Source organism: Lates calcarifer, linkage group LG1 (genome assembly GCF_001640805.2).
Source record: "Lates calcarifer isolate ASB-BC8 linkage group LG1, TLL_Latcal_v3, whole genome shotgun sequence".
NCBI lineage: Eukaryota > Metazoa > Chordata > Actinopteri > Centropomidae > Lates > Lates calcarifer.
Window position 1 is genome coordinate 6113978 of NC_066833.1, and position 12500 is coordinate 6126477.

General features: G+C 40.5%; 1 protein-coding gene across 1 annotated transcript; it reads left to right on the forward strand.

Annotated features, from left to right (window-relative positions):
- The first annotated feature begins 352 nt into the window (after positions 1-352).
- Positions 353-12465, forward strand: LOC108897037 (centromere protein J-like). The gene is given in 20 exon segments (XM_018696414.2): positions 353-480; positions 1000-1428; positions 2010-2136; positions 2255-2461; positions 2628-2772; positions 2947-3052; positions 3344-4138; positions 4414-5260; positions 5399-5531; positions 5842-6007; positions 6584-6715; positions 7343-7480; positions 7958-8060; positions 8381-8427; positions 8429-8545; positions 8906-8995; positions 9362-9502; positions 9885-9969; positions 10885-11005; positions 11335-12465. Coding segments are annotated over 19 exon segments (4086 nt in total). The 5' UTR covers positions 353-480; positions 1000-1035; the 3' UTR covers positions 11528-12465.
- The last annotated feature ends 35 nt before the right edge of the window (positions 12466-12500 follow it).

A 12500-nucleotide genomic window follows, 5' to 3' on the forward strand; every position in this document is an offset into this window, starting at 1 on the left:
ACCGGTAAAAGCATAGATATGACACCATATATAGTAATATAGCATAGACTACATAAAAATATCAGCATGCAAAATAAAAATTCAAGGGTACGCCAGATTTTATTAGTTCGATGGCTTTTATTGTGAAATATTTTAGTAAAGTGCAGTTGAGCCGGATATAATTCCTTTTTTTAAACCAAAAATGTTATTTGATTGAAATGTCGCTTTTAATTCTATAAAATATGTAAATGATGCATAATTTAACAATTTCAGTTTATGTTAAACAAAATGATAAATTTAAATAAAACCAGCCAAACCGACGTTTTAAAAGACACTTGAACTACATTGCCCATGATGCAACAACGGGTTTGTCGTCGTGTTTTTTTTTTACTCTCGCGGGCTTTGTTTTGATATGGCGGCAGGCTTCAAAACTTTTGTCTGTTATGCTTCTACAACGCAGGCTATTACTTCAGTAACACCGATTATTCTCCGGCGTTACAGGTAAATTAATTGTGTTTGACACTTTTATTAATGTTGTGGAATATTTGCCTCGTTAACTACAGTGTAACTCCTGCAAAATAAACGCTTTGTGTCTCAAGAAAAACATACCCTGCTTAAATCATTCAAGTATCACTAAGGAAGCCGAGTCTTTTAAATGCATCGAAATCTAACCAGCTAAAACGAACTAAGAGCGCCGTCAAACTGTTAGCTGAATAGCATGATATATACCAGTAATGTTGTCAGTCCGTCAAGGGTTCAATCGTTACCTTTTAAATAAACAGCTGACAATGCTGTTACTGACCAAACAAACACTAATTTAAAACAGACGCTTTGCTGTCCTAACATGCTGCGATGTGGTGTTAACGTTTAACCGGCTGAAGCCAGTCTTATTAAAATAGCTGATGTTACTTCAACACGAACAAGTTACCATATATAGCTTTCTTGGCATCATCTAGACCGTGTTTATTCGCGGTGTGATTAACCCTTAACCTGTCACCATAATCTGTCTTTAAAATCCAGGATTAGCGAGCCCTGCCTGAGACAAGTGCGGTCATCATGTCATCTCCAGCCGGGCTTCAGTACTCCCAGGCAGAGTTCTTGGCCCGGTGGATGCCAAGTAGCAGCAGAGCCGGAGTCATCCTCAACCCCAGTCCGGAGTTGGCCGGGTCCTTGCGGCATATCTCTGCAGTGAGATCGCCGCTGCCGCCCCCGCCTTCGGGGCCAGACGACTCCTTCGCCTCCAACTTCGCCCCTCTGCCCGCGTCCGCGGACAGCAGTTGTCTCGATGTGGATGGATTTACACGGTCGCCAGCAGGAGAGAGGGCTGGGAATGACAGGCCAGTGAACGGTCTCTACTCTGTCCCTACGAGAAATTCACATGGACACTTTGACAGTTTTGATGAAATGGACAAATCACAGGAGCTGCCTGTGATGATGAAGCTAGAACAGGTAAGAACAACACTGCAGAATATTGACAAATTAACTGCTGATTCCTGTATCTAAACCAATATCATGATATATTCAATTGATACCGGGAGATGTTATTTAAAAAAAAATATTGGTTAAGTTCAGTTTAGTTCACTAGTTCAGTTTTAACAGCACAACATATGAAATTAAATGAAAATCGAAACAGCAGCTTATTTATCACTAATGATATCTGCTGATGTGTGGACTTCAGTGCCCAACTCCAGTACACACACACACACACACTCCCCCACACACTCACTTTGACTCTCCTTGCTATTATTAGTATTTTTCCCCTAAGACTATTTATGTTGTCAAGGGCTAAAATAGTGATGGAAGTGTGTGAATGCAAGTCAGTTAGCACACAAGCATGTTGATTTATCAATATGTGCAATGTACAGTTGTGGTGGGCAGCCACAAATAAATTAATCATAAAAACACTGTGGTAATCAAAAACTAGACTGTTTTTGAAATGTCTTTAAACTTACTAAAAATAAACTGACAGAGACACTCTAGATAAGTGAGTCATTTACAGGGCTAATTTAAAAATAATATTGTTTGTGCAGTTGAGGAAATGGCAGCAACACATGCAGGAGCAACTAAAGGCCCATCAGTTGGAGGAGCTGCTTCGCCTCCAGGAAGAACAGCAGAGGCTGCTGGGAATGATGAATGGGTCCCAGCACTGCACAGGAGGTGAAAGAGAAAGAGTAGAGAATAGAATAACTGCAAAGTTGATCATTTGTCTCACTTTCAATATAAAGGAAAGTAAAAAAAAAATGTATGTTGGAGAGAGATGTGCATGTATTTTCAGGGCCGTCAGGAGCAGAATGGGAGGAGAGCTCACTCCATGGAGTCTCTCAAGAGAGAGAGAGTCCATACAGCCCCAACTTAATCTACCATGGGAACCCACAGGGCTCTACCTGTGGCCCTCAACAGGAACAGCAGCTCTCTCGGGCAGGGAGACCAGAGCAGCTACCAAGGGGTCAAAATCATGAAGAGATGGAGGACAAGGCAGAGGGTGAGAAAGCAGGGTTTTTTTCCAAACTAACTGTAAGTTTACGCTGGAATGTGCACAGTTTTTGTATCTGCATTTGGAGTGCAACCATTACAAGTCTAGCCTTAATTTAAATAGATCCACGATAATAACTTAGGTATGGAAATCTCACAGGATGTGTTTTCTACAGGTACATGGGACTCCACAGATGATGACCAGGAACAGAGCAATGCTACAAGCCATTTTCAGGAGCATGATGACACATTAATACCATGTAATGGTGTGGCTTCAACTGAGGACCATGGTAAAAAAGAAGATAAAATCTCACAGGACAGGTACATATGTATTTTTCTATTATAAAACTACATACAGTATTAAAGAGATAAACTAAGCTGGTCATGAAACTGAAACATGTGTGTCTTTTATGTTTATCAGTTTATTTATGTGTTTTCCTTCCTTCCTTCGTGTGTGTGTGTGTGTGTGTGTGTGTGTGTGTGTCTCCTTTCCAGACCTATTAAGCCAGGCATTGGAGGACACAAGCAGACATTTGAGGAGTTGTTGGAGGAACAACTGAGGCTGGAGGAGCAGAAGCTGAAGTCTATGCAGCAACAACAGGTCAGAGAACATAACAAAGATTTCCATACAAAACTGTCAATATTTCCAAAACACAGTGGAGAGCGTTAATGTTTTTGTAAGTGAATATGAGCCATACATTAGATTTATAACAGACTGTAGCTTTGTGTGTTGTTGTTGCTTGGCAGTTTTGAGCAGAAGCACTTCATGCTGGTACTTTCAAGGAAGCTTTGACTTCTGAGGCTTTAGAGTTTTGTCTAAAAAGCAAGTTTTTTAATGCAGTAAACAACCAAATTCACATCATATTCACATTTTGTATCCTCATCTTAACAGAACCAAGGTGGAGCTGAAGGTGTCCAAGCCCCTCCCAAGAGGGCCTTCCTGAAGCGAGGCGAGGGGCTTTCTAGATTTACCAACAATCGCAAAACATCTTTACCAAAAAAGGAGATTAAGAAGGACTCCAAACCACAACCCCAGGCCAGAGTAATCTCCCGCAGCAACTCTGAGCCTGCAGCTATCCAGAAAAGTGGTTCAAATGGCCTCCAGCGACTTCCTGTCCAGCGTAAAACTGCCATACTCAATAAGGAGAACCGACAGAGATGTCTCAATTCGCCATCTCAGGACATCAGATCTGAAAGTAAGACAGCATGGACAAAGGTTTTGGGTAGTCATCAAAGGCAAAACGCTGAAGGACCAGAGTCTATTCAGACTGACCCAGAGGGCAGACAAACAAAACATTGTCAACTGAGGCAAGTACAGGAACAGAATTACAGGACAGTGGGTTTGTCTGCTCAGACTGTGAGGAAGCCTGGGCCTCCCAACATGCAGCCAAACCCTGTAACCAAACAGGTGGGCTTGTTGGGAGTGCCAATGAAGGCTGAAAATTACACAGCTAAAGAGAAAAGTTGTGATTCACAAATGGAATCAGCAGAGGGAAGAACGGGGTCAGAAGGAAGAGGAGAAGCAGACGGAGTTCCTCTGGACTCGTTTGAGTTGTCGTTCCAGGAGAAGCTCCAGCGTTGGGATTGTGACCGGCAGTTGGAAAGCATGGAGCTGGGAGAGTTTGAGCTACTGGAGCAGGCAGCTGAGGAGCTGTCCTTCTCGTCCAACTCTTCCTTTGTCATGAAGGTACTTTGTACAGCTCTTTAGTGATTGCTGTGTTTAAGTCAGAGATATATACTCACACTCGTAACACACTTTTCTTTATTCCAAAACGTAGTGCAGTGCCAAAATGCATTATAAATTACACGCTAGAGCAGCATTATGCCAGCTGTATGTGGTTCAGTGTAAATGTGCAAAGATTGCGTAATGAGGTGTCTTATCTTCAATATAGCATGATCTCCGTGTATTTGACCTGTTGACTATAAAGCCATGTCATTTCAATGACTGTTCTGTGCTTGCAGGTTCTCCACATGGACCAGCATCACCGGCAGCTGCAGGCCGCTCAGGGGTTCCACCACCGACGGCTCTCCTCCACCCCCATCAAGTCGCCTTCCAGAGTTGCACTTCAGAGCAGTGGTGATTTGACGTGTAAAAGCAATTCTGTGACCTCTGAAGCATTTGTGGTGAAGATTAGGGACAATACACTCAAGAACAAAGTGAGCATGGAGGATAAAGGACAGGACAGTGGAGGAGAAGAGAAACACACAAACTCTGATCTTTCATCCTGTGGTGGCTCTGAATTTGATGACCAGGAAGTGGTGGTCAAACCACCTTTGATTCCCAGCACCCTTTGCTTTCCTGCACAGTCTAACCCGCCATATGATAAGCGGTCATATCAGGACGAGGACAGTTGTAGAGATTTGGCTTCAGATGTGACAGAGGATGGTGATGGGGAGAGCAACAGCATCCTCAGCAACACTGATGACTCCACTCTGATAGACGGCAAAGATGGCCAGCAGGGTAGAGTTGTGTTTGATGACGACGACACATGGAATGACCTGGAGGAAACTCCAGTTCACCCATCCAATAACAATAGAGGAGTCAGTCCTGTTGCCGAGGCAACAAACAATGGCGTCTCACCACCGGAGCAGACTTTGTTGAGGAAGCGGGCAGTGAGCAAAGTTGTGGAGCTGCATAAGGGCACAGTCGTTGGTTCAGCCAGTCTAGAGCAAGATCCTCCCCGTCCTCCTGCCTCGCTGCTCATGACAAGGTTATTCCCTGCGCTGAAGCCAAGGGCCCAAAATACACCTCTCCCTCCTCCTGCCACTTCTGTTGCTCCTGAGTCCAAAAAACCAGAGGAAGAGACAGGTGAGACAAACTCTTGTATCAGTACATTTTCATTGTTTTTCAAGGTCTGGTGAGAAATCAAAGATAAGATATTCTGTTGGTTTGCAGTAAGTTATTTCAGTTTTTTGTGTGTGTGTGTGTGTGTTTCCTCGTCCCCAGGCCAGCAGGTCCAATCTAGACAGCTGAGGGAGAGATTGGTTGAGCTGGAAATGGAGATCGAGAGATTTAAGAAGGAGAACGCTGCCCTCACCAAACTCAGACAGCAGAACGAGAAAAATCAGGAAAACCTCAGGTGATATATCCATCTGCACTTAATCTTGTTTAAATATTATTTAAATTACCTTTTGGATCTGATGTACCTACTCAGAGTTAGACTTTTTATTTCCTGCTCTATGCAGTTTTACTGTTTTTCTGTATTTTCCTTCATGCTGTTATATTGAGCTAACTTGTGGCTGCATGATGTGAATAATTTTTTGTTTTTAAATAGCTAACCTGTTTCACATGAATCGCCTGTTTCATGAGTTGTCTGAAATAATCATTGCGGAAGCAATACTATAGATCATAATAGTTTCCTTACATACACTTTGTTGTTGTTTTCATAGAAAAGAGTGTATGGAGTTTGAGCAGAGGAAAGCAGAGGAGCTGGCCAAATTTGAGGAGTACAAAAGAGAGGAAAACAAGAAGCTGCAGAAGGAACGCAAACTGTTTGAAAAGCATGTGTCAGCCGCCAGAGCTATTCCTGACAAGAAGGAACGAGAGGAAATCCAGGTGACGTGCAGATAAAACATGAATTAGGAGCCCACCTGTTGTTAATTTTCCATCCCAGAATAGTTGAGTTTATTTATTTATTTCTCGTAGGGAGTAATGTACTTTACCTGCAAGTCTTTTAAATTGTATTGTACAGCACTGTGCAAACATTTTAGGCACCTTAGATGGTTTTACTCTCTTCCTTCATCAGTACCATCAAGGAGGTGTCTGATCAGTCCCAGATTAATTCTGCAGCAGGGCAAGAAGTCCAAACACACAGTCATCATAAAGAACTGTCCTCAGAGACAAGAAGAACAATAGGAAAATGATCTGATTTTAGATTTTCCTGTCTTCTGCACTTCACATGGGGTTAATTGATAAAAAAGAAATTAATAATCATGGGAATTTTTTTTACAACATCCTCATTTTACCTTTAGTGCTCAAAATGTTTGCACAGTACTCTATGTGTGATACATGTTGTGTTCCAATAAAAACTAATTGATCTGCTCCGCAGCACAAGAAGGACTTATGTGTGAAATCATGAAATATGTGGAACTCTTCAAAACCCCTTTAATTTGTCCTTGTCTTTCCCACCAGGTGTTGAGGCAGCAATTGAGCTCCCTACAGGAGGAGGTGAGGAGGAAGGAGAGTCGCTGGGCCTCCACACACAGCCGGCTGCGGCAGCAGATCGACTCTCTCAACCAGGAGAACAGTTCCCTCCGGGAGGAGGTACCCACCTGTCCCTGACCATTTTACCCCACTTAAATCTGGCATTACAGTGTGATCTGTATCTGGATAAAGGAAAAACACAAGTAAACGCAAGGCAAACACATTGGGATCCGAATGTGATTGGATAGGCCAGAACACATCAAACCATAGCCAGGTGTAATAGCAACCTGTACCGCATGACCCCATTTTAAAGAAAACTGCTGAGGGGTCACCTAACTCAGTTTCTTCCTGCAAGTAGTACAACTGAGATCATTTTATACCAAGCCTAAATGCAGAGGCCGATGATGTCATTATCCAGACAAAGGGTGTGGCCTTAGTGAATCATTGAGAAAGATGCCCATGAGTTTCTGTGCCTCTGCGCATTATGTTTTCAGATTGTCCATCTGTCCATCCCAGTCTCGAGAGCACAGTAACACTACGAGAGAATTTCTGCAAATTTGGTACAAATGCTCAAATGATTAACTGATCAGGTTTTGGTGTTCAAAGGTCAAGGTCATATATATGTGTGTGTGTGTGTGTGTGTGTGTGTGTATATATATGTATATATATATATATATATATACACACACACATAGGTTTTTTTGTTTGTTTTTTTATGTTTTAAGCATGATTTCTCTTTTGATTAAGGTTCGTATGTTGGAGAAGCTCCGCCTCAGTGCCTGGAAGAAAAACCCTGTCAGTGCAGAGAAGGACAAAGAAACAAAAGACACTCCCAGAATATTTGAAAACAATGTTTCCTCTGTGACCAAAGGAGTGAAATTTGCTGTAAGCACATTTATACAATTTTTTACTGGTTATATTCACACTCTCTAGAATGTAGTGTCAATACAGGTTTGTCTCTGGTTAGGATGACATTTTTCAGTTTAATGATATATGATACTTTGATTGAACTGAAATTGAATTAAATATTTTATCTAAAAAATATCTGTGATTATTGCAGTAGGGTCCACAACACTCATTTATGATTTTGTTACCTTTACACATAAAGTAACAAAATGTAATAAAGGAATATGTTTTATTTCTTAAGTGCAAATATATCACCTGAGGTGATTTTTTTTTTCCTCTTTCTCCTGCCCGAGTTTGGCGAGGGCAGAATTCTCTTTGTTAAATCTCTTTATCTCAATCTCCAGCTCAACCAGTCTTCTTTCAATACGTGCGTGGATGCTCTTATAATCTCCTCAGATTTTTTTTTTTCATTTTAGCATTACATTGAAATCACAAGTTTTTTCTCTTTATTTTCAGAGTCCTCTTGACTCTAGAGGAAACAGCAGTGGGCCTCCACAGAGCAGCAGCACTGCAGCAGTTAGTCGAAGGAGCTCCATGGACAGTGGTCAGAGTTCTACAGGTACAGTGAGATTCAATTTAAAGTGAGATTTCTACCATTGGAAAAAAAAGAGATGTATAGATTTATAAGTTCACAAGGGTGCATTTTTAAAGAATAAAATCAGTATAAGTATTGATGGAAATATGCTTTATTATGAATGTATTTCAACCAGCACATTTTTTTCAAAACAGATATACTGTACTTTGTCTCAGATTAAAATCATTTGAGTGTCATTCTCTTTGTTTCACCATTATCAGACTCACATTTGGTTGTTTTGTCCTAAACATTTGACTTTCAAGCAATATTAATTCGATATTTGCATCAATTGTCATTGTCAGTAGGAATGAAGAGCAGCTTGAGAAGGCCAGCAAGGCCAGGCATCTCTTCCTCATCCTCCGTCCTCCTCTTCCTCATTACCTGGCAGGAGGACAGAGGAGAGGTCAACACCTGCAAGCAAGAGCCAGGAACAACCGTCAAACCAAGAACAATCAAACAGCTGCTCTCCGGTAAGAGACATCCTTACTGCTGCTGTCTCTTTTCTGCTATAAAAAATCTATACAAACAAACACCGTGGGTCTTCCTTCGAAATGTCACATACATTTAAGAAGATAAGGTTTTAAAGCTCTGGCTAATTTGTTTGTTTATATAACAGGGACAGCACAATTGAACATTTTCATATAATGTTAAAAAAAAATGTAATGTATATTGGGCATCTAGGGAATTTACAGCGCATGACCATGTTTTACCTCTTATCCTATTCAGAGCTGTGGGCTGTTGGAATCTATCTGGACATTCTGCTGCCTATCACAGGGCCCAGTCACTATGTCCATGATTCAATTTGTATTTTTTACATCTTTTGTTTGTAGAAAAGAGATTCTCTGCCAAAAGAACCAGAGTGCGGTGAGGCTGAAGAGGCAGAATCAGCTCAGGAGGTGATCACACACCCAGATGGGAAGGTGAGAAATTGGAAAGATGTGTCATATTGTACATCACCAGACTGAAATCCCAAGAACTCTGACTGGATGGGAACAACTGGGCAGGAGAGGATTTCAACACCCTTAGACTCCACTGAGCAAACTGCAAAGCTGGAAATCAGTAGAGCTTAATTTGGATCTTAGAGTAAAAAGCTTTCTTGTCAAGAAATCCCATGAAAAGACTAAAAGCAAGAATGTGTCTGTCAGTCTCTCAGTACTTTCTGACTTCACTAGCCTGTCTGTTGCTCCCAGTCCCAGGGTTTTCCTACTATGGCTCACAAATGTATACCTTTGTTAAAAACAAACAAACAAAAAAAAACAGTTAAGCTCTGGCTCTGATCCTTCCAGATAGAGAAGGTTCTGGCAGGTGGTGATCGTGTTATTGTCTTCCCCAATGGGACCAGAAAGGAGGTTTCAGCAGATGGACTGACAGTCAAGGTCACCTTCTTCAACGGAGACACTAAACAGATCATGGCAGACCAGAGAGTGGTGAGATTTTTACCTCACATTACATTAAATTCATGTGGCAGGGGCTTTTGTTCAAAGCAACCTAAAATAACTGTGTTCAACCTCCTACAGTTACATTTTAATATCCTTGAGACTTCAACACAGGAAAATGAGGCAGTTCACACACAGTTAATGAATATTGCATGCTAACATAAATATATGATGCAAGGATTAATGATAATATTGATGTTTATACCTTCTGAGATCAAAGTGATGTGAAAAGAATTTTCTTTGAGAGCTCATAGTTGAAAACATGGGGAGTCTGCTGTGCAATAAGCTAAACATAAGAAGCACCTCTGCCATGATACCATCTGAACTTGTCTACTGTTAACTCTCTTATCATGGATCTGCTCCTTGTGCTTAGATCTACTATTACTCTGACGCCCAGACTACACATATCACCTACCCAGATGGCATGGAGGTCCTGCACTTCCCTAACAACCAGACAGGTGAGGGAAGATGATGTCGATCAAGCAGTAAAATTAACCACCAGACAAAAGCTGCTCAATTTTGGTTGCAAGGAGTCAATATCCACCATTTTTTCCAGATTGTCTGGTGATCTCACCAGTGCATTAATTTGGTTGTGTTGTTACGCCGGAAGATTGTATATTAGGAATGTCCATGTCATGGTGACAATTTTGTCTCTCTATTAAGGAAACTTGTTAGGACACGATGTAGTGGATAAATTTGACACTCTGAATTCAGACAATCAAATAAAATGGCAGAGGGTAAATGTAGTGCACTACATGGTAAATAGGGCTTACTGTGACAGTGGTGGACAGAGAACTCAGATTTTTTTTTTACTGAGATAACAATAGCAATACCACAGTGTAGAAAGACTCTGTTACAAGTAAAAGTCATGCATTGACAGTTTTACCTCAGTACAAAAGTATTAGCATCGAAATATTTGTAAATTACCCCAAATTTTCATAAATGATTAATTGCTTGGTCATTGCTGATTATCTGTTGAATATTTTGTCTATTAATTGTCACAGTTTTAGATTATCATGTATAATATTACGTTATTTTATCTTAATGATGCAGATGGGGCTAATTTTAATTACTTCATATACAGTGTATTGTTGTGTATCTTAATCTACGATAATGAATAATTTATTTGTTGATTATAAATGTGATAATAATATAATATAATAAAAGTACAAAAAAAGTATAAAAAGAAATTACTGTAATAAAGTACAAGTACTTAAGAACAGTACTTAAGTAAATGTGCTTAGTTACATACCTCCACTGGATTTTGACAGTCTAGTTATCTGGTCGCTTTTACATTAATCCAGTTGGCTGGCAAATGGAATGATCACACTGCACTGTATATTATACATGGTCGTCCTTTTTCTCCGCCCCAGAAAAGCATTTCCCAGACGGCCGTAAAGAAATCACCTTCCCAGACCAGACAGTCAAGAACCTGTTCCCAAATGGCAGAGAGGAGAGCGTGCTGACAGATGGAACCATCATACAGGTCAACCCGTAAGTAAAACTACATTACCTATTATTGCAAATTCTAATTCAACCAAACAACCCAGAGGTGACATACTCAAAGTTCTTGTTTTTAGTAACCGAGTCAATATGTATTTTAGCTTTAAAAAAAATACTAAAACAATTATTCAACTATCAAAATAGTTGGATCGACTAATTGATGATAACGCTCTATAAAGGATTACAGTACTTCTTCCACACAATTCCTATAGAGATGTGCTGCTCTCTGCTTGAGCTCTATTTTCTGATCCAGGCTGATGATATAAGTTGGCTTTTTAAAGACTTCAATGCTAAATGTAAATGTGTGCCATCTCTCTCAGGGATGGCACCAAGGAGATCCATTTCAACACAGGCCAGAAGGAGATCCACACAGCCGACTACAAGAGGAGGGAGTATCCAGACGGCACAGTGAAGACTGTCTACACTGATGGCAGGCAGGAAACCCACTACCCCACCGGACGGCTCAGGGTCAAAGACAAAGATGGCAACATCATCCTGGACAACAGGGCGTAGAAACTCTGCGTTGAAAGCAAACTCTAGTCCCAAGGCTCATTTTGGTGCAGCTATAACTTCCAAAGGCAAACTGCAGCAAGTCTCCAACAAATCAGACTTATCACTGGTCGTCCTCATTCACCTCTCCTCAGGGAGGTCAGAGGTCAGCTGTTTGGGGAGGCTTTTCTCTGTTTCAGCTTACTGCATAAAAGAAAAGCTGCCAGCTGGAGTAACATCCAGACATGAGAGTGGTATCAATCTTCTCATTGAACTTTTGGCAAGAAAGCAAGTAAGTGTATTTCCAGAAATATCCCCCAAAATTTCCTTTAATACTTTAACATGCTGCCAAAAGAGGCAAAGCTACAGGTGAATAGTCCACAGAAAATGAATTTGAGGAAGTCATAAGAGAAATATTTGAAATTATTTTTAAAATGTCATTTTAAAGTGAGAAAAGTGAGCCTTCCTCTTGTTTTATGGCAACACACACAGGTTTGATGCTCATATACACCACTGTCCTATTTCCAAAAGTCAATACTCCAGAGAAGCAGCAAGTGTTTTTATTTTCTCAAAAATGGCACGTTCATCTCTCAATGGCAATCTCAGCTGACCTACTGTCACTGTCTGCATGTAGCATCCAGTGTGTGTTGATTGTATCAGGATATTTTTGGCTCACAACTCCACTGACATTCTTGTAAATCTGAATATTTTAACAGCAACTCAGGCTGAGAAATGCTTTCATCAACTCATTGTTTACATTTAGTAGGATTCAGAATAATTAAGTGCTGTATGGAAACAAAATGTTGCCTGTGTAGCAGATTGAAACAGAACAGTTTTAGTGTGCTGTGTGAAGTGTTTGTTTGCAATTATTTTAATTTGTAAAAATGTTAAATATGTATTTAATTTCTTAGCTGACTATATATTTTTTTGTAAAATAAATTTTACCCTCTTTGCTTTGTTAATTGTTAAGATGTTAACTCTGTATCAGGATTCTTCT